The sequence below is a fragment of the Corticium candelabrum genome, chromosome 5, assembly GCF_963422355.1.
Source record: "Corticium candelabrum chromosome 5, ooCorCand1.1, whole genome shotgun sequence".
NCBI lineage: Eukaryota > Metazoa > Porifera > Homoscleromorpha > Homosclerophorida > Plakinidae > Corticium > Corticium candelabrum.
The window spans coordinates 5,824,777-5,847,508 of NC_085089.1; the positions used below are offsets into that span (position 1 = coordinate 5,824,777).

General features: G+C 43.3%; 3 protein-coding genes across 3 annotated transcripts; 1 reads left to right on the top strand and 2 right to left on the bottom strand.

The window, feature by feature from the left end:
* The first annotated feature begins 267 nt into the window (after positions 1 to 267).
* LOC134180220 (mitochondrial coenzyme A diphosphatase NUDT8-like) lies at positions 268 to 1,709 on the top strand. Its single transcript, XM_062647323.1, has 2 exons — positions 268 to 517; positions 577 to 1,709. Exon 2 carries the CDS (start codon positions 636 to 638, stop codon positions 1,461 to 1,463), a length of 828 nt encoding a protein of 275 aa, XP_062503307.1. The 5' UTR covers positions 268 to 517; positions 577 to 635; the 3' UTR covers positions 1,464 to 1,709.
* Positions 1,710 to 3,501: 1,792 nt separating this feature from the next.
* LOC134179858 (leucine-rich repeat-containing protein 40-like) lies at positions 3,502 to 14,822 on the bottom strand. Its single transcript, XM_062646859.1, has 13 exons — positions 14,638 to 14,822; positions 13,416 to 13,546; positions 8,631 to 8,663; positions 8,434 to 8,565; positions 8,239 to 8,293; positions 7,489 to 7,599; positions 7,354 to 7,423; positions 5,257 to 5,368; positions 5,143 to 5,197; positions 4,905 to 5,065; positions 4,725 to 4,846; positions 4,092 to 4,253; positions 3,502 to 3,964 (listed from the first exon to the last, which is right to left on the bottom strand). Exons 4-13 carry the CDS (start codon positions 8,514 to 8,516, stop codon positions 3,792 to 3,794), a joined length of 1,104 nt encoding a protein of 367 aa, XP_062502843.1. The 5' UTR covers positions 8,517 to 8,565; positions 8,631 to 8,663; positions 13,416 to 13,546; positions 14,638 to 14,822; the 3' UTR covers positions 3,502 to 3,791.
* A 528-nt stretch (positions 14,823 to 15,350) lies between these two features.
* On the bottom strand, positions 15,351 to 16,982 carry LOC134180212 (isthmin-1-like). Its single transcript, XM_062647315.1, has 3 exons — positions 16,807 to 16,982; positions 16,403 to 16,490; positions 15,351 to 16,159 (listed from the first exon to the last, which is right to left on the bottom strand). The coding sequence occupies exons 1-3, from the start codon at positions 16,897 to 16,899 to the stop codon at positions 15,657 to 15,659; spliced, it is 684 nt and encodes a 227-aa protein (XP_062503299.1). The 5' UTR covers positions 16,900 to 16,982; the 3' UTR covers positions 15,351 to 15,656.
* Positions 16,983 to 22,732: the final 5,750 nt, after the last annotated feature.

Genomic DNA, 22,732 nt, shown 5'->3' on the forward strand with positions numbered 1-22,732 from the left:
TTCAATGCAGGGCAGGCGGTTTCTTCTATTGTATGCGTCGCTGCCTACCTCCGTAGCCATCCGACTTCTCGATGACGGTCGGTGGAATGTCTCGCTGTGCTAGCAGGTTTGCCAATGCTAGACCCGCTACTCCTCCGCCGACAATTAAAACTTTCATGTCTCTGCGGCAGATCGAAATGCAAAAGAAAGAGAATGCAAATGCAGACTGACCAACTGGTCCAGTCTCGTCTCGCACTGTGGATTGCAGCCCCGGATGCGTCGCTATCACCTACTTAGCCAAACCATCTCCGCCTACATTCTTCCGGCATCTGGGGCAAGGCTGCATGTGACGTCATGTTGCCTCGATTTTCCTGCTCTTCGCCGCGACGGTAAATAAGTTACAAAAGAATGGGGTGACGAAACTTTATGAGGCTTCTTCGTCGCCGTTTGGTCACTTGCACGAATCGTTCTTATACTGGTCTGTAGTCGGGCAACGAAAAGGTTATTCCTAGCTGGTCGTGGGGAGGAGAAATTTGAGGTTCGTGTGTCACAAATAGGACCACGCCCATTTTCGTTGTATCAAAATGTGCTGCTTAGATTAGAATGGCAGTATTGCCTTCAACTAAGAATGAAATTCCAGGGAAAGAAACGAGGAGATGTCAGGTTTTATGAAATTGTATGCGCATGCGCGACATATGCACGTGTTGTCGCCTCGCTTACTTCATCTGCAAGCAACAACTGCCGCTCAGTGCAAGAGGTTACTTCATGCATGCTTGCTCTTTTCCAGACGAGCCTCCTCCACCGGAGTCATTGCGAACGACTGGCTGTTTCGTCCGCTAGCATCCGATGTCGACATCACTGTGCCAACCTACATCAAAGATCACGTCGCCTGCGAGCTCGAACGCTTCAGAGAGCATCGCAAGCCGAAAACAACGAGTTCGGTCGTTCCAAGCGGAGTCCTCGTCCCACTATGTGTTTGTAACGACCGCTTGTCGCTCTTGTACACGCGCCGCACCAGCAACGTGACGTCACACCGACGACAAGTAAGTTTTCCCGGCGGAATGTACGAAGAGGGAGATGTCGATCTGGTACGAACGGCGCTGAGAGAGACGGAGGAGGAAATCGGTATCGACCGCTCGTCCATCGACGTGTGGGGAAACATGCCGCGAATGATGGCGAGCGGTCGCAAGTCGGCCGTGCCAGTCGTTGGCTTCGTTGGCAATGTGACGCTAGACGAGTTGAAGACGAATAGAGACGAGGTGGAGAGCGTGTTTGCCGTGTCTCTACTGAGACTGTCTGATCCTCTGTTGAGAGTGACGACTAAGTTCAGACAAAGGTATGAGATGCCCGTATTCCTTGGCGGGCAGTACAGAGTGTGGGGACTGACGGCAATTATCACTGACTACTTGTTGCATGTACTATGCGGTGCCGAAATAGCAAGTCGGAATATTCAGAGTATATGTTGGGATGACCGTCAGAAGTAAGCCCAAATGGGTTGGACATAAAGAAATTTGTATGATTGGTGTGACACATCAGAGTATTATCGAGTAAGAAAGCCTCAGTTATTTATTGATATCAAAACGTTGTCTCTGATCTTGAGTAGCTGCTGATCGGATATGTATAGAACAAGCGACTTCATGAATCTTGGAATGGCAGGATATCTTTCCCGTTACCTCATTACAACTTGCACTCCTTAATTTTCAGGGTTCTCTGCAGAATTACGGAAAGCATGACCGAGATGGTAGTGGCAGGACACGCCTCTTACCTAAATGTGTACCGGAGCCATATAGAGAGAGAGTTGCGACAACCCGGATTATGGGTGCCATTTTGTGTCCAGCCAATGGTAGTAAAAGTCTTGTATAAATTATAAATTGTACGAACACCGACAAAACTTGAAGTTAATGGAACTTATTACTATAGGTATGAACAACACGTTCCCTAATCTTGAGGGACTTTACACATACGTAGAATAGTTTTCGACAGCGGCTCTGTATAATCCTGATGACGAGAGATAGGGTTAGAGTGCACTTGTATTGCTACATCCCCAAGTGCAACAGCAAGGCATTCTGAAAGCAGTGACTAAACAAAACGATTCTCTTGTATTTCTCGGATAGTGCAATGTACAACTGGACACAAAATGGTGCTCATAATCTCACGTGACCAAATGGTCAAGTCGCAACTCTCTCTATATACGGCTCTGTTGTGTACTGTACCCTCGCATACCTAGACTATTACAACAAGATTCAACTGTGGGTCAAAAGTGAGTGTTGTATTAATTAATTACTGCTTTCCACCCCAAGATGGAAAAGGAGGTTATGACAGCCTAAGATGTCTTCAGCATGCACACACTAAGGCCATGTAGTTATGTAAGTACACACTGTCAGTGTACAGTACTGTATTATACAATATTTCTGCAAATAGTGCCCCATGGGGCATTATTATTTCATAGTTCTGAAACATGGGGCATTATTATTTCATAGTTCTGAAACATGGGGCATTATTATTTTGCAATACAGGGACTGTTGTATTGTTCGTTTGCACACCATCACACACTCACACACACAAACAACACGAGCAAACTACCGTAATCTAATCTTACAGTCTTATGTATCCTGGCTACTTTCGCTCTCACTTCAATTGAGTCGTATTTCTGGTCTGTTGCGTATTGGATTAGAACCAATTCATTGCATATGACTGGGTTTGAATACTACCCAGTGGGGCATTAATTAAGCATGGGACATTATTATTTTGTTATAGGGTCATGGGGCTTTATTAGGAAATACAGTATACTATCAAAATCAATGCCTGGCATTGGCCTGTAAAACTCAAGCATGACCCCCCCCCCATAGAATGTAGATGAAGTCGATTAGGGAAAAGGAGTTAGTGGATTGAAGCTGACTAAACAGAGAAAAATAACGAAATGTTCATTGTGCAATTATCTTAACATCAAGCAATAAAGCACTCTTATGTGCCTCAATATATAATTAAAGGCAATTTTTTTGGCAGACACCGTGCTCTAGCAAGATGTTGACCTGACATTTTAGATTTTAGTCATTCATTCTTATTTGATTTCATAATCCATTCTTGTAATTATCATTTCATTTATTTTTGTTGCATTTTGATACTCGAGCTTCATTCAAGATCCAAGCTGTTGCCTTCATTTCCTTTCGATGTTTACATACAATCTGGTTCTGGCATTTGTGGGTTGCCCTGACAATAGGGAATGCTGAGATTCTTTGATTTCCACCTGGAAATTTCTTTGCAAAAACCAGGTCTAAGAATGTTTGTTGCACATTGATTATCATAACAATCCTTTATGTGTTGCATCGTATTCGCTCATGCATCTGGGGATCATCGACTCTATAAATTAGATTTTGCATGCTGCTTCCGTCAGTTGTCTAGACGTTTGGGTCGCTCACTGATTCCCCACCATCCATGCAATAACTATTACTCCCTGACCAGTCATGTAGGTATGTCCGATCAAAGCAAAATTGTGGTCAGTCATGAACACCAGTTGTTTGGTCATCGGTCACGTTACATTCCACTTTGCAGTGTACCTACTTACAATGCACTGTCATACAGTCCATACTGCCAACTGTAGCACATACATACATGAGCTGCAAAATACCTCCGATATGGTCCACTCCAGTATGTTGGTCTTCGACCAATGCCACATTGATTGTGACCATACAATCACAGCGTAGTAATACAAAATGTTCAAGTCGTATTCGAAATCGATTTCAAAGAGATACAAAAATATATCCAAAATATATCCAAAAATATTGTAAATATTTCTCTCCATTTAACATGTGTCACCTCTTTGACTCTAGTGGCACACATTTCTTGTTGCCCAAGGGCGAGCACAACTGCTGCAACAGCGGCACTCGGTGGAAGACACCGACCGTGTGAAAGAAGACATTCGATCTGAAGTGGAAAAAGAACGGGCCCCCACAGCTGGAACAGATACGCACTGACGACAGCAGAGCTAAATAACAATGAAGTCTGTACACTAAACTGGAATATTGTGCACAAAATATGCTTTATAGCAAGCACTTTATCACCCAGAAACATCGACAAACTCAACACAATTGTAAGACCCGAATTTTCCATACCTTCAAGCTCCTGAGGAATACATCCGGTATTGTGCTCGATGCCATGGTTGTACACCGCTCTAGCTGACAGCTCCAGCAATGGTGGCAAGTCATCTTTCGGTTCCTTCGTCAGCCGCTGCAGACCCAACTTATTGTACTCATCCAATAGAGGATTGTTATATGCTGGAAGACAAACGGCAAACATCACAATGCATCACAACCAATACAACAATATACAGCAACACGCGTGGGTGTACAAACTTGTTTGTTCCATCAATACGAGTGAGTGTATGGTATATAGTGTGCCATGACTCACATTGTGATTTCATGGTACTCTGTTGTATCTACACGAGCTGTCTACTGTTCATCATGCAGTTAGTCTCAACTTTTAGGTACGATGTCAACGAGTTCTAGAACAACGACCGTCAAGCATAGTTCGACTGCCATTGCTAGAAACCATATTGTCACATAGTTTTGTAATGAAAATGAGACGGACACGACTCAAGTCATGACTGTGTACACAAGTCATGACTGTATAATCGGAGACATGGCCGTCACTTAACAGATTACACGACGTGCACTTGAAGGGAAAACTCTAGAAACTCGTTACAGTTTGCTGTTGATTGAGTTTTCTGTTTGTACAAGACAACATACCGGTAAATGTGTAGACATGTAGTCTCGCCAGTGAAGCTGGAAATGCTCGAATCTGATTACGTCTGACATGGAGTTCCTTGAGGTTGACTAGTCGACCCATCTGAGCGGGCAGTCCCATCAACCTAAAAGAGACTGATGATGAAAGAAATAAGCAGGTGACATGTTGGATGATGTCGTCACCTGTTACTACATACCCACAGCTTCTTCAGCGAGACACAGTCGCATATCGAGTTCGGCAGTTGTCTCAGTTCGCATCCTGACACGTCCATCTCTGTCATCTGTCGAAAATGACCGATCTTAAAGGGCAAGCATTCCAGTCGATTCTCACCGAGATAGAGACTCTACAACACAGCATAACTAAAGCTACACACACACACACACACACACACACACGCACACATGCTGCATGAATCTGTACCTCCAAATCTTTTAATTTACAAACATTTTCTGGCAAATCCTTTAAACGATTTGAGCTGCAACAAAAACCCACAAATAAACAATTGTATGTAGCAAAGTACAGCGTACCACTTACTGCAAGCATAACTCTTGGAGCTTAATCACACGACCCAGGCTGGGCGGTACGCTTGTCAACACATTGTTTGTCGTGTTCAGTATTGCCAGACATGTAAGATTCCCAATACTGGCTGTAAGCAAAAATACATCATTGCGATCTATACCTATCGTTGCCTCGAGGCGGCACCAATTGACAAACAACATAAGAACTAACTAAATGTGATTCACTTAAATGATGATCTACTTATCGAAGTCCGGTGGTATGCACTAGTTATATTACACTTCATGCTATGTCATCAAACTACATTTGATAGACACGTGAATATTTAAGAGGTAATTACATTTCTTAGACTACCAAAGTAAACAAGAGCGAGCACGGAAGCTATACTCGGGTGATTGGTAATGGCAATGGCCATTGCAATTGAAGCTCAGTCTGTTTTCTGCCTCTCTATACTGGGAATTTCCAAAACAGCACCCAGGGCAGCAATACAGAAAATGGGATGTTTATGGAAGAAAATCTGTTCTCAATAAGCGCCCAGGTGGTTCTTAGGAAACTCTAGAAATTGGCAGATTGACTTGAATACCACAGAGTAGGTAAGTGTGAGGCCCACCTTGCAACGTCCAGATAGTCTTTATGAACTCAGGAGTGCGACCAGACCTGATTGCCCTCCTATGCTTCTTGTCAGGCGTTTCTGTAGAGGTTCCTTCTTTAGTCCACAGTGTAAGACCGTGATCTGGTTGTCAAACCTGTACGTACACTTTTGGTTTGGTTTTATATAGCTTCTGTGTTTTTAACCTAACAGGGTGTTTGGTGGATTCGCCATTATGGCAGAAACTTCCCTGTCTAAATTAACCAGTTCAGTTCAGTTCAGCATAGTAATGCACATTACCAATACAGCCTCAGAATATTGACCAACTTTGGGCCGTGACATTGAATCGCACACCACAATCTTGATTCTCATTAGCAGCTCATGGGCTGTAAATGAAAACAGTTTCCAAAAGATCGCCCACTGTGGGTGCTGTTTCGAAAATTCACGGTAGTATCTCTGTCTGCCCGTTTGTTTTCTGTCTGTCACTGTCTTAATTGTCAGTCTCATCAGTAATCACTACATCTGCAACTTCGACTTTTAGCAATTCACAACTGAAATGGTGTAGCCACTTGAAAGTTGACAATGGATTTACAGAAGAGCTATAATGTATCGTATAGTGTCTGTGACATGCATTCCACAATGGTTTGTTCTAGACAGCAGAAGAGCAGGAAAGAGACACCTACCACATCAGAACATTGAGGCTGCTTGCATAGTGTGCCAATTTGTAGCTACATGTAGCAATGTCAGATCATCGCCTGGTAGTGTGTGTTGTACAAAATGTAATACGGTCAGTACACAATTGCTCTTTGTGTTAATATCTGTGATGCAACAAATAATAGTGACAGAGGACAGACACTGTCTGCCTGCCTGCCTGCCTGTCTGTCTGTCAATATGTAACACACATTTTCATAAATCATCACTACAACTCATTGGTGTGCCAATTACATGTCTACCTGTCTGAGGAACAATGAAGCAGACTTTCGAGATAACTGGAGGAAGCAACTGTCTGTAGTTGTACAGTCTTGCAACTCTCGAGTGATTTTTAAGAAGTTGTCAAAGTTGTCTAAGTGCAACTTCGATGACTTTACATATGATAGAGACATTCAACACTTTGTCCGTTAATTGACTGTTATTGTTTTGCATAAAGTTAGGGCTTGTTATCGGTAGAGTAAGCGTTCAAATAAAACAATGTCTGTTTGTCTGTCTGTCTGTCTGTCAGTCTGTCTGTCTGTCTGTCTGTCAAGATATAACCTCACAATTACTAGTACTTACAAATGTGTAGGGATCTCTAGCTTAGGGTCTAGCAATACAATATTACAATAGTTTCCTTGTTTTGATCTCACCATTAGTACAGCTCATCCTTGAATTCATTATTAAAAAGTCAGCGAACAATGTAACTATGCAGCACGACAACAGCAGCCAAAATTTTCCAATATCAAATAGACTACAAATCTGTCACGGTAAATCTCATCTCTGTCTGTCCATTTGTCTGTCTATTAGTTTGTCCATTCATGCACAAAGATTACCGGGTAGCGCCACAAGTCTGTTATTCTTCACATCTAGTTCATACAGCCTAGTCATGCAACCAATACTCTCCTGTACACAAGACAACAAAATTAATTAACACATACCTACACAAACATGCCGAAAACAGGCAATACAGGCAGTTTCATCAAACAGTTGTATTGCAAGAAGAGTTCTTCAACACAGCATAGATTGCTCAGATCATCGGGTAAGCCCGTTAGACGATTGTTTGATAAATTCAATGTCACCTGGACATAATTTCAAGTTACTCAGTAATCTTGTTTCACGACGTGATAATTATTGACTTAATAAACTGTTTGCACATATCTGACTCTATTCGTTTGTCGATGTGTTTGTCTGCTTGACAACCTACCTGCCCACCTGCTCACTCGCACATATATTAACTGATTTGTCTGCCCATACACGTGTTTTTGGATCTGGATCACACATTCAGATACAATCGCGTATTACATAATATATCATACTTTCATGATATGCATATGCACATGTGTTAACTAGTTTAGCTACCAGGTGGATGTTGAATGCTAGAAAGTGTTAACAGTAGTAACTGACCAGCATTCTTTAAATTTGTTTCTTAGTCATTTTTGCTCTTAAAGCTTGTCCCACTATATATTAACTTAATTAACAAGTCAAATACATATGATACCAGTCCAAACATAATGTGCATGTCAATCCACAGTAATTACTGCTTTCACTACAACTAACGTTACTACAGAACACAAACTAATTCAACTACTGATGACTGGTAACTGCATTCTCGGTGTTTCCTGTATTTGTCTACTTACTGCTTTTTCATTCGTTTAGAAATGGCTCCTTCTGTCTGTCTATTGAGTATTATTGAGTATTAGAATAATACAAAAACGTACAAGAATACTCCCCAGTTCTGGCAATTGAGCAGGGCATGTCTTCAGATGCTGGTAGCTAATACATAAATCACAATATAATACGATAAAGCTTGTGTGTGTGTGTGTGTGTGTGTGTGTGTGTGTGTGTGTGAGTGTGAATGCCCATGCATGCATGCACACAACATCAATAACCATCACAACAACGACAATAAAAACCTAAGATCAAGTTCCAAGAGCTGAAATGTGATCGCTCTTTCAACCATCTCTGCAGCCACTAATGCTCCCATCCCATGAGCCATACAAACTGACTGAGGATTTCCACGACAGCAACGGCCACACTGCCTATAGCTGAACAACCAACCACACATGCTAACTGCACACCAACGAGCAACACATACAGTACAGTACCTTACCTGCACAATGGCTTTGCTTTTACACAAACACATCTAAAACAAAAACGACCAACTATTGCAAATATCTAAATTCTCGACATTCGTCTAATTGTAATTCGTGGCAGAATAACTTATGATGTGGTTGCATGACCAAATGCTGCAGCAAAACATAAAATTACCATTCACTGAGCAAAAGATTTAAAAATGCATGACCATTGTTATACATTACTATGTTATAACTAATCTATATAATAATACATTATTCCATATGTCACGCTAAAAACATCCACCGCAGCCATGGTTTAGATACAATCTCCACACACTTGGTACTGTTGCCAAAATGTTGAAAGGCAAACATGACTGCCTGGTCCCCTTTCAAGGAGTCAACCTTGGGTAACAGTACATTTACATGTTGTGAAGCATATCATCTAGCATACGTGTTGTTCTCTTGCTGTGTAGCTACACGATAACTATTGTTATAAACATCCCTTAAGAGTGAGGTGAGTAACTAATAAGACTGAATTTTTGCAGGTATAGCTGGTAATTATGACTCATGCAACAATGTGATCAGAAAACACATTGTCTTTAACGAACATAGCTATAAATATTTAATATAAAAGTCTCATAAACCAAGCCACTACAGTGATCCCTAATACCACACTTAAGACTCCATTCACACTAGCAGCTGGCAACTATTCTTATGTACAATGTAAACAGTAGCCTCGAATTTCCAGACCAGAGAGCGTGCAAAGCGCGCGAACTCTAGTCTGGACCAAGTCGATACTAAAATGATTTCGGAAGTATTTATCAATAGCGATGCTAAATGGTAGTCTAACAGCGTAAGATCGTTTTACCTAGATCAACAAATCATTTGTAAATGTCATGAGATCTCACAAACAAAGAAAAGACGTCTGCCGTGTTTGCGGCGATATCTTGGTGGACGGCATAAAACCACAACTCTTTGATTCTTTGGCAGACCGCTAGCTAGTCTAACTGCTCGACTGGCGAGACTACCGCTCGACCAGTTGTCAAAGGTGATGGTCTAGCGACGCTGCTGTGCATGTCCTGTCACTGCAAGCTTGAAAATATTGAAGAACTGAAGCTGAAACTAAACTAAGATGTGTGCGTGCACCAGAGTCTTCATCACGGCTCTGGCGTGCACTTAGCAGCCCACGCGGGTTTCACACACGCGCAATCAGCGCTAGTGCACTTAGCATAACCAATTACTGAAAACCAATCAGAATTTACAACCGACATTCCGGCTATAAGGAGCTGATTGGCTTAGAAGGCTATTTCCGAAAACATTTTAGTAGCAACTTGGTCCAGACTAGAGTTCTCGCGCTTCGCGTGCACTCTGGTCCGGAAGTTCGAGGCTATGTAAACAGTTTCCCTCTGACGTATGTCTAGTACAGGGGCAGATTTAGGCTGCATTCCTGACGTTCTAAAACGTAGTCAGAATTTACTGAAAAGCAGCAGGGACGTATACAATACAGGTATCCTTCTGCTAGGGAATTTCCCTCCCCCTGAGATTTTTGAACTACGAATACGTCACTAGGAACGTCAATAGCAATAATACTGCAATAGATTGCATGCTAGAGTCAGAAAAAAGAAAAGTACACAATGTCACTGTTTGCATGGTCACCTATACTAATGTGCTCAGCTAGACTACATGTAACCTCTCTATAATTTTAGTTTTCGCGATTCAATAGCAAACACATCAATAACATCATTTGATTACTCTACTGTCACCGGAATTGACTACTTTAATCAGGACCTTTGATTGCTATTCTCATGAGATGCTTCAAGTTCCCTCTGTCAGACGATTCCGAAGTCTTGTCTGCATGATATTGAAAGACATGGTGATAGACCCAATTAATATCAATATAAAGAATGGGTGTTGCCATACCATTTAAACAATTCCCTACCTATTGGAAATATGTGTACAAAACCCTGAGCAGATCCGTGGTCTGGCCATGCTGCGTATGCACAACAATAGTAGAAGTCAACAGGATGAATTCGTCCAGGTCTAAAGCATGCTACACACCACTCACTGTACAAAGGAATGCCTTCGGCTCATTGTTGAATGCATCGCACAGTCTCTAAGACATTCTACAAACACTATGGCGTTGGAGGATAGTGAATGAATGCCGTTTAGAAAATATTTTTGGGGAACGCCAAAAAAACACATATGGGACCTGTCATCCTTGGAACTTAGATCAAGAAATCTATGGATCCGCCCTGTAGTACACTGTACTATTTCAAACCATTCCAATCAAAGTGTAAACTGTACACACTATTCCCTATTCCGTCTTGCTGCAAGTATACATCAATGAATGTAAATTAATTAACAACACAATAAAACATGTGTTAGTAATCATCTAGTAAAAAGTCTAGTACAGCCAGACATCGTTTTTCCAACCACCTCTGTCCCACTGGTGTTTGTCGCCAGTGTCTGTCTGACTAACACCACCGTTAGATTATCGGTAGTCAAACTTCAAGGCTTTGTTAACGTTACCCTGAAAAAAGAAAATTGTGCGAGAATAAAGTCGTGTCATTTCAGGGGACATCACTATTAGTGCAGAATTAATTTGTGTGATAACAAGTCCTCTCCGTTGGCTTTGCTATGTCTCTGGTGGATAGACTGACAGTAGCAGATACAGATGACACAAACACTTCCCTGTCCTGTGAAGACTTGTCGTTGAAATAGACGAAGCAAAGACACTAGCTGACACAACTTGTGACTGGTGTTGTCTGGGTCAAGAGCCAGTGTGTGTTAGGTAGGCTAGTACACTGTTTTAGTACTGAGCATGCGCAAGGGATAACTTATGTAGAATTTAATTGTGCAATGAGCTGCGATCGCACAAAATCGAGAGTTCTGCCCACGGTGGTCAGAGATGGTCGGGTCCAACCATCACTCAACAAACATCGACCATCACTCCACATGTTCCAACCACCACTATATACTTTGGTTAGTGTGTTACTTGCTCCAAGGTAATGAGCATTAGAAGATGAGCTGTTTGTTGAAAGGGAGCACTTTGTTCATACCATGACAAAGAGACAGACCCGCCCTGATATGATACGATCTATAATACAATCTATTGCTCAGGGCACTCACATGGTGTGTGATCGACCACAGCAGCATGCATGTCAGTGATGAGCAAGGCAATATCCTAGGTCCCTGCAACAGCTAGAGCCAATCCAAGTCGTCTTCTGTATTATTTACTAGACGGGAGCACTGGCTCTTTGAAGCCTGCAGCTTGTGCATGGATAGCAGACATCTAACCATGCCATAGTATAAACATAAGACTGGGCAATATAGTTCCCCAACTGTTGACATAAGTTGCAATTTCTTAGTCTGCTCTTTCAGATCATAAACTATCAATAGTGCGATACATTCTGTTTGATGCTTTCTTGTCTGTTCCACGACAATTCTTGAGTGTTCGGAAGTTTGTTCTACTTCATTCTATATCTGAAATAAACCTCGCCCCTTATTGCAGTGGATACCTGACCACCACTCTGAAAATCCTGCACACAACACTGAAAATCGTATGATCTCCCCGCTTCACATAATTTTCTTCTTTCAAGGTATACACTTTTAAACCGGTTGTACGTGTACTCGTATCTTGTCAGAAAGCAAGGGCGTTAAAAAGTATGGTGAGGCTGAATAACAAGTCCTGGCTATAGCTTGAGACATGAGATTTTAGAAAAAAACTACAGCGCAATGTTTACATGTTATGTCTACAATGTAAAAATGTCTATGCAAAAATGTCTACAGTTTCGCAAAATCGGCTTCCAGTAGAACAAAGTACAGCCACTACCTCTGAACACAAAATGTAAATCTTACACTTACATTAATATCAATGCTCTGAGTGACTTAGAGGTTGACCAACTAAAATAGCTTAGACTAAGGGTGCGTTCAAATACTAGTTCCAGTTCTAGAACTGGAACTGCCAGAACTGTCAGAACTGTTGGAACTCTTGCTAACAAACGAACGCTTAGAATTGTCAGCAAGTTGAACATGCACAAAGGCTCATACTTACGGTAAGCGTCAATACGAAGTAGCATGACGTTTCTACTCCACTTGTTGTAGTCTGCTCGAACATCAGCAGTGCTTTCGCTTTCGGTTTTCTGGAGCTGCTCGCGCCAAGAAGATCACTGTAATCAGTTCCAAGTGTCATTTCTTCTGGTGTTTGCCAAGCCAATGGTCGCCACAAGTGTTCATTATAACCAACAAGAAGGTCCACAGCGGCCTCGGCATCTGTACCCATCATTTCACTTTGTCAACCTCCGGGAATTTTGCATTTAGGGCGTGACAGTTCTAATAATTCCAGCTCGCTAGGCAGAACTGTTATAACTGTTCTAACAGTTCTAGAACTGTCAGAACTACCAATCGAATGCTATAGAAGTTTGCTCCCCCCCCCCCCCCTACAATTCCAGTTCTAGAACTAGTATTCGAACGCGCCTTAATGGTCTCAAGAGTGTAAAGCCTGGTTCACAATATTGACGTCGACATCGACAATAGAAATGAATCCTATTCCAGCGTCGACGTCGGTGTCAACATCAAAGGATGCCGCCGACGTCAAGGTGATTTCTTTGAAGTTTGACGCTCAACTGAGCGTCGGCGTCATATTGTGAACCAGGCTTAAGACACCATATTGGGTCATTAGTAAAGTGCCAAAGTAACTGACAATGCTACTCAACATGAGTGCATGGTCACCAATGTCACTATACATGTATGTTAGCATCAACACTTCCACCAATACTCTGTAGTCTGATGGTATGGGAACAGTGTAATTAATTTGTAACCTTGAGCAAAGTAGTTCCTCATCCTGACGTGGTACCGATTGTAGTTCTGTGTATTCATAAGTCACTCCGCTCTTTCGCTTTCGCCACCGCTTCTCCTTTCCGTTCTGCTCAGCTACAAAGTTTTGAACAACCTACAAAGCATTGCTTTATAAGTAACATAATCTCATTGCAACTGACAGTCTAGCCAAATGTGTGTGGTGTTATCTGGTAATGGAATTGATGGTTGAGAGATGAGATCGTGACACATACATCCACAATTGTAGTGATGACTCTCACACACACACACACACACACACACACACACACACACACACACACACACACACACACCAACGCTAAAGCAGTTTTCTGACTTTATGGTATTTATGGTATTTTCCTGATTGTTACAACTTAAACCCCTTCTATCTCCCATAGTTCATCTAACCGCATATCAATCTACATACCAAATGAGTCTGTTGTATCAGCTGAGCAAATGCACAAGCCATTATACAAACTGTACATTGTACGTCACATCTCCTACACTAAAACATCACTAAAGTCTCGGTCTTTTACGTTTTCCTCGACTTCTACCAACCGAGCAAGCAAGCACAGAAGACAGAGCGTCTCTATGAATCCATAACGAGACAAGAACCACACAAACAGAGGTAGCATGTATTATGAATGTATGCCACCCACAGGGGTGGAAGATCAAAACATAGCATCTATGTGTGCATATTATATATATATATATACATACAGGTATGTAAGTACACACATTTACAATCTTGTTGTACTACACTTGAACGAGTGCCCATCATATTACGGTATACATGGCTAGACAGACAAGCAGATTGCATATGTAGAAAGCTGCAAAATGCGTGGTTCGGGTCGTTTCTGTGTCTGTTCCACCTTTTCTTTCATCAGTTTTCTTCTCTCAATATCCGTGCAGTACGTTAATTAATTAATTGTCGGTCTGAATGTCTGTCTGTCTGTTTGCCTCTGTCTATCCCAAATTACTTAGAGCTATCGCTCATTCCAGGATCCTGAATACATCACAGTACATAGCCACAATGCCTCGTACTAGATAATTATATATTATTCAGAAACCATTTTAATTAATTAACTGATGACTAACTGTGTGCATGTTTACAAATAGCACCCGGTGGACCGACAACAACCTTATGTCATTAATTATTAATAAACAATGCAAGCAGCAGCCGCACGAAGTACCCGAAAGAATCACCTTGGCAGGCTTGTTGTCGTCATTGCGACTCGCTTTCGTTTGTCGAGATTTCTCCACCCAACGTGAGTGTCTCTTTCTTGACTCTTGCTTTGTGGGAACGGATGCATTACAGTGACGGCCCCGAACGCGACGAAGGAGCCAGAACGTTACTAGACACGCAAAGAACACAACTAGAGCTAACGTCATTCCGATTCGATTTGCGCATGCGTGTGATCTAGGTAACGCGACCGACTGTCGGCGAGACGCAATGAGAAGCTGCCGGAAGTGCTTTTTTGCGTGCTTGTGTACTGTTCTAATTTGATCGGTCTAGACGGCTGGCTTGCGCTAGACTGCTCGACAGCTAAGCTGCTAATCAAACAGCCTACGTAGAGATAGACTAATTTGATTGAACTAGCTAGACAAAAATTGCTAAGTTAGTTAGCGGAAAAATGGCGAACAGTAAATTTGTGCAATCCTCGGCACAACTAGCTGTACTGTAGATGCCTACAATGTCGCTTTTCCCAGTTTGCTGGCTTTCGCATCTACTGCAAGCATGGAATATTGGTCGAATAACTAGGATTGTTGGGTAAACGTGTAATAGACGACGACACGACAATCGAGCTGTCATAAAGTACCGCGTACCGTTCACCCGGATGCCCGATTGGCGGTACACAGCAACGCGACTTCTAGTATACCTAGATACTCACGCGGTCTGTAGTCAGAACGCATTTGTTTCCACTCCTAATCGTTTTAATAATGATGTCATCATTACGCACTATTACAACTTACAAGGTCTACATTGTAGCTGATTAGACTAGTCCGACATCATTGTCCACATCAATGTATCGAGTTGGCAGCGTCATATCGGCTGCTGTAATTACGTAAATCGAGCTAGTCCGCGCTAGCATAAAAATATCTCGCTAAATACTCTCCGATAATCTCTTTTCTCTACTGGCTCTGTCCGCCTTGAGTTTACAAATAAAATTTCCCACTCAACGATGCGTACACCTGTCGCCGTCCCCTCGTGTTCCACTTCGCTGCTAGTAACTCTGAGCCTGCAGTCGCTGCAGTCGGTACTCCTTTTCACTCGGATTCTGATGACAAAGAAGGTCGTTGTTCGGCGGCCGCATGGCATGATAGCGCGTCCAGTCACCCTTACAGTCAATCCACGGCTGTATATCGAATTTTTCGTGGTACAGAAAAAATCTGCTTGGACTGACGAGACGAGGACTGCCCGCTCCGCTTCCACGCGTTATCAGCATAGTGCTGTTGTTATAACAACAGTGTTGAGCAGCTAATTTCCCTGGCTCTGGCTTCTGCTCGATGCACCACTCGGCCGGCTCTTGGCGCGGCAGTTTATTACTGAAAAGTTGAGTGACGTCGCGCCAACGAAAGTGCCGCTTATGCTTCGGGTCTTCAATTCGGCCGCCGAAGGGAAGCATCTGAGGATGGAAGAAACACGGACAGGCGGGCAGCTCGTCGAATATCGCTTTGATCGTCTGATCGAATTGCAAACCACACTCGAACCACTTGGCACAGCAATCTGAGAAATAAACGAAGCAGTTCAAGTTTCGTCGAGCTAATAATATTATGTATTAGATTATATAATAATAACAATAAATTATTTCTATTACACCACATCTTGTGCAGTTTCCTTACATAAAGGGGCAACATACAACACGCGCACAGACGGATGACATAGCTAAACACACATAATCACTCATGTCTCTATACTAATAGCAGAAAGGACTGACATGCATGCAGACAAAATGACAAAAACGACAACCTTCGGTCTCGTTCGTTTCGTCTGGAAATCCGCTTCCACCGATCGAGCTCTCGAGAGTGTCGAGGAACGTGAGCGGATAGGCTTGTCTCTAGACGAAGGAAAGACGGTTTGTGAAACCATGCAACATGACGGTCCGATCACACACCACAAGACCCATATACACTGCACGCCGCAAACAAGATTGCTGCAACAGCTGCCGTATCACTGCTATATCAACGCAATTGATTCCCATGCAAATGTTCGATGTGACCGTGTACCTAGTGTTCCGCAGAGGTAAAACGATGAGTACACGGTCGTTTTTCCGCGAACGCTCCGATTCCGGTGTAAGTGTCGCAATGAAATTGTTGCCACAGTGCGTCATTCTATCTAGTCATTACTGTCGATCAAATCGACCTCCAACTTACCTCATCTTGTGTCGAGATACTCGCAGCACGTACAGGCCAAAACAGCGCCAAACAGCAAACGACGGTCACGTTTGTCACTAGAAGGCTCCACATCCCGCTCAAAAACCCACAAGATCGAGTAGACGGTCGACGTCGAGCGGGCGACAGAATGACCGTCGAAGTCGAGGCGCGGTCTTATAAGATGGCTAAGGATGTTTGTACAGCGCGATCGGAAGAAGACCGGACGGCTTTGAAAGCTATGCTACACACCCAGGAAATTCTCTATTGAGTTTTGCTGTCGGCTACGCTGGCGCGGCTTCAGCGGGGCCGCTTCCGCCGTCAGTTAGTGAAGTTGACACGCAGCCGTTTGGCTTCCGATCGAGTGTACGATCATGCACACTTTTGTATACATCGCTTGAAATATTATCAAACCAACGATCTGCATGGATAAATCAGAGAGGCACGCGGTCGGACGTCGTTTACACGCTTACCCGTGCTTCTTAACAACGCGATATCTTAGCTGTGTTTCTTAATTAACAACGCACTTATGTTGATTTCTTTGAACTAACTGAAGAGCTCGTGTGAAGCGCTACCGTCGTGTTGCTTTGATCGTATAAATTGCTTTAGAGCTTACCCGATCTCAGTCGGAGAACAACTTTGCACTTCATGCGCATGATCCGATCACGAGCACACGCAACGTAAATATATATTAAAATTACATTCGAAGTAAAATCTTTTAATAATAATAATATTTATTTCTATCATATCTTTTTACATTGGCTTACGTAAATGACGTGTGTAGATTTGTATAGTACGCAGAAACGTTGTGTGTGTGTGTGCGTGTGTGTGTGTGTGTGTGTGTGTGTGTGTGTGTGTGTGTGTGTGTGTGTGTGTCTGTGTGTGTGTGTGTGTGTGTGTGTCTGTGTGTGTCTGTGTGTGTGCACGTGTGTGTGCACGTGTGTGTGTGCATGTGTGTGTGTGCACGTGTGTGTGTGCACGTGTGTGTGTGCACGTGTGTGTGTGCACGTGTGTGTGTGCACGTGTGTGTGTGCACATACGTGTGTGTGTGCACGTGCACGTGCGTGTGCACATGTGTGTGTGTGTGTGTGTGTGTGTGTGTGTGTGTGTGTGAGTGTGTGAGCATGTGTGTGTGTGCATGTGTGTGTGCGTTTAGTAAGATACGGCGGTTTCATTACTGTAACTACATTTGCTGTTTTACTTCTCTTTGTCTACTACTTCTTGGTATCAGACAAGTGTTATTGAAGCGGCGTCTATAAAGAGAATACCTACCACACATTGTTTTCTGTTGCCTCAGGTCTTGTTGTCTAAACGTGCGATAGCCCGTGCTCCCATTGTTCTATATTCATCATCCTATTGACACCTAATATTAATTCTAAGATGTCTTACTCGTGTTCTCGTTTATAAACAAATATGTGGTAGAAAGTTACAAATCCTTAATGTCTGTTTACTCAATTAACGCCAATTTATAATGACAGCTGTTTGGAAGTCACCTGGCTTCGTCCACCGATTTCACGTTTCCTTATTGGACAGAAACGAGCGTGGTATATCACACCTTTTCCTCAAGTTTGACGTTAATTGGTGTGAACGCGTTTGATTAACAGGACTAGACACACGTGATGCATATTGACGTCAATGGTTACAGCCAGATGAGCAGACACACTGTATGCTCGCTAGACAAGCTCGAAGCACTGATACGGTTTTACTTTTGATGAATTCGCTGTGACGTCTATAATTAGCAAAGAAAGATGTTCTAAACGTTGAGATGCACTCATATGTTGCATCGTTGAGTCAATTTGCCAGTTTGCTGGGTCAGAGTGTCACTTACAGTGTCAAGGTTAGGGCTGCAGGGTGGTCTTAATATTTACATGGAAATAATTATTGAAAGACTCTTTGGTTTCGATCACGTTTTCTCGGAACGTAAAACGACTTTGTCGAGGAATACATGAATCAACGATCAAAACGTGTGCGTGCGAGCTAACCGTCCATTCGTATGGTGTTTATACTATCGTAAGGCTGCTCAACTATTAGAGCTAGTGTGGCATCTTGTTTAGATTTACTCGACGCAATGCGGTTGATCGATTGACCACACACTCTAGCAGATTTCTAAACGTTGCATGCATCCGATCTCAATGCGACACCACACATACGATCTGTTACCACCATAGGTCAGTGCTTTACGTCTCTCGGGTTGTCAATGTCACTTGAGTGTCGCATTAGATTTGAATATGCATACTGAAGCCCGCCGCTGTGTTGTCACCACGGAGGTGAGAAGGACGGAGGGCGGGAGTGTGGCAAAATGGTCAGTAATGCATTGAGCGAATATTTTTCTATTAGGGTGGCGTGCATGCATGCATGCATGCTACCGCAGCTACAGCTGTGGCACACTTTGCTAGACAAATAGCATTGAAAGGTGACGCCGAGTCTGGTGAGTCACTAGATATACATATAGGTAGATGCGCGTTGATGGCATGCAAATTTTGTGTCCTTCATGCGGCGAGTTGGCGGGATGCATACACATACTATACAAACCCATTTGATCGCAAATGTGCAATTTGCATGGTTGATTGAATCACAAATGGCAACGCCAGAAAATCTAGAGTCATCTGTCCTTCTTCTCTACGCTCTGACCAATTTTTCGAAGCTAAATTTGTTGCAGCCTATACATTTAGGCAGTTTTATCAGTCTTCTCTCTAGAGATGGATATGTTGTGTGTGTCACTGTTTGTGTTTGTGTGTGTGTGTGTGTGTGTGTGTGTGTGTGTGTGTGTGTGTGTGTGTGCATGTGTGTAGACTGAAGTTGATTCTTTGTAGCTGTGCTCTTTTGACATCAACCCTAGATATAGCTACTATAGTCAAATTGTGAACGTCCGAAGAGTTGCAAACCCCAGTACCAGTAGGTCTAGTTTTCAACCTGTCTAGACAGATGCACGAGGTATACGCGAGTGTAATTACGCGACTTTACAGAATTTGATTTGAGCGAGTCTTCTTGTGGCAAAACTGTGCACATTCCTGCGGTCTGAAAACGTGTGGTCGACAGACGTACAGTATTACCGTGAATTTGCGTATATAGAAAGTGCAATATCAAATATAGATGCGTATGTGGTCGTGACTCTGACGCACCACTAATGTGTGGTCTAGACACGTGACCGTAGCAATATCTAGTCTCTACGTACCTACTACAGCCATTTAACGTCATTGCTAGCCACATGTTGTACAATAATTAATTAAAGTACCTTCTTCAGCTTCTGTTGTTGTGTAATGAATGTCTAACAGATGTACCTGTACAGTGCCTATACATGCAGGCTTCGGTTCGATTCATAATGTAATTTTTATTAATTAATTAATATGTTTTCCTACTCGTTTGGTAGCTAGGAAGCGCGCAGGCTGAGTTAGAGTTTACGTAAAAAGAAACGATTATATAAATTTTATAAGGGACCACTTTATCAGAACGTACTTGATATCGTCAATGCAAATTTTCCATTAATTAATTTATACATGACGCATGTGATCGTGTTTGGGTGTAGAATGGTATTCCTGGTGTAAACAGAGCCGTATAGACGGCTGTGGGTAAACAGAGCCGTATATACGGCTCTGTGGGTAAAGACTCGTGTAGCGCCGATTCAAAATCCGTCCGGCGCTACACGGGTCTGGGAAGACGAGGCCAGTATAAATGTAGCCTCGTACCCAGGCCCTCTTGCGCGCCCGGAGCCTGGTACACGTTGTCCTCGCATGCGCGCATAAATTACCCCGAAATCGGTGTAATGTGTGTTGTTTAGAATCTCGAGGTGATAGTGTCGCCCGCAGTGACAGCGAACAACTTCCGTGATGTTCTTTGTCCGCTTTTTACCCGAGGCCCGGATTTCCGGGTGGAGGGTATAGTACTCGTTCGATGACCGTACGACCCATCGACCGTATATATAGTTGGTTAGCGGAGATGCAAATGAAGCTATTCCGACCAATAGACGAGAAGTGATGTCATTACTGACCAATAGACAAACGTGATGTCATCATGAGGCTCCACCTCGCTTTGTTGGTAGCTGCTAACGAGAATTCGGCCATCGGGCGTCCGTCCTGTACATGGTGTTTAGTCCTTTGCTTTAAAGGTTTAGCGCATCTATTTGTACGTCTATGTTTCCCCAACAACAACCAGGGCGAGGTGTTTAACTGTACCTGACATGTAACATTTTCCTTGTTTCACAGTGTTTCTGCATAGTGGTTCTGCAGTCTGTCAGCTTGAATTTTGGGTGTGCGTGGCTGAGCGGCCGTGGTGTTGTTGCAACGATCACTAGTGTCGTCTTCAACAGAAATTTGGCGTTGACGGGAATTTGCGAAGGAGAACGTGCATTGTCCATGACAGCGTCTGTTTGTGGGACAAAGCGGCTCGGCCGACCTGTAAGTACGCTAGTGCGTCTCTATTCATTTCTGTTTTACGGTATCCAAAGTCAGAGCGAACAGACGCTTAGCTAATCTACATGTGCACGTGGATGTTTTCTCGCATTGATATTTTGTTTTGGCTCTGGGGTCACCTCATTACAACAGTAGGCGACGTCTAGCTAGAGAAGCCGCACAAACAACAAGATGCCTAGAGAAGCTGCACAAAGAACGAGACTTTTAAGCTGGATTTACAATATGGGAACGCTTGAGCGTCGCGTCGCGTGCGTCCTGTTGTCTTGCGTGGGAGAGGCAACTATCGCGTCACACGCGTCGTACCATTCACAATACGATTTCAGCGCGCCGTAGACGTCGCTGCCTGAATTATTGAACTGACCGCTCGCGTTTCGATTTTCTACTAGCAGAACTCTGCCGGAACCTCCAGCTTGCTCTAAATCAATTTCTAGGCGTTCTCCAACGCACGCAGGTCTTTGTACGTCTTGCAGTTGATCATCCACAAGCAAGGATAGCTCCCTACAAAATCCATAGACCGCTCAACGTCGAGTACAGCGCCCAAATCAATAATCATTGCCCACGGAAGCCACACGTGCATTTATAGTTGGCTGTGATTGGTCGGAATCAAGGTGCTACTTCCGACGCGACGTGTACAGCTTCCGGTTCGACGCTCGAATAGAACTTGGTTCTATTTGGACGCGTCGCGTCGCGTCCGTCGAACGTCGCGTCGCGTAGACCATTTACAATTTGAATTTGTACTACGCGACGTGACGCGACGCGACGCACGCGACGCAACGCACGCGACGCGACGCGACGCTCAAGCGTTTGCATATTGTAAATTCAGCTTTACATTCTTGTGAGCTGGAAAATCGGTGGTGAGCTGCTTGTTTGGTCTCCATTTGTAACCTAGGTTTACCACCAACAAACAGAACAATGATCACGCCCGTTACTTCATCACGTAATGCGAAGATTGCCAGCCGGCCTAGCGTCAAGGCTCTCCGACTTGTAACATTTGGCTTGATCCATCATTTGGAAACAACTACATTTGTAACATGCATTTAGAAACAACGCCTAGCTAATCTAGCTGCATTTGTAACGTTCCCACATCTAATTTTGTTTGGCTCTGGTACCTATGCCACGCCTAAAACCAGCCATAGTTACGACCTCAAAAGCTGCACAAAGAACCGAAGAGCGAAGGTTGTAAAAAATAGAAGCGAGGTCCTACGGGACGTTGGCTGACGGACTGCGTAGCTACCCGTTGTACACGGTAGCAGCCAGTCACGTGACTTACCTCAAGGTCGACCTTTGCCATTTCAATAATGCTTCTTATTTATTACCCACATCATACCATTCTGTCATACGATTTTGTCATAGCGCGACTAATTTACCTTCAAGGTGCATACCGGCCGAAGGTTTGCACTTCAAGTGCTTCTTCATTTTGACTTGTAATTAGATACCAGTCCTGGCTGTCATGTGCCTGCGACCTCAATTTTAGCTCGAATGCACGGAGCAAGATCTAGATATGCGTGAAATATATCTAG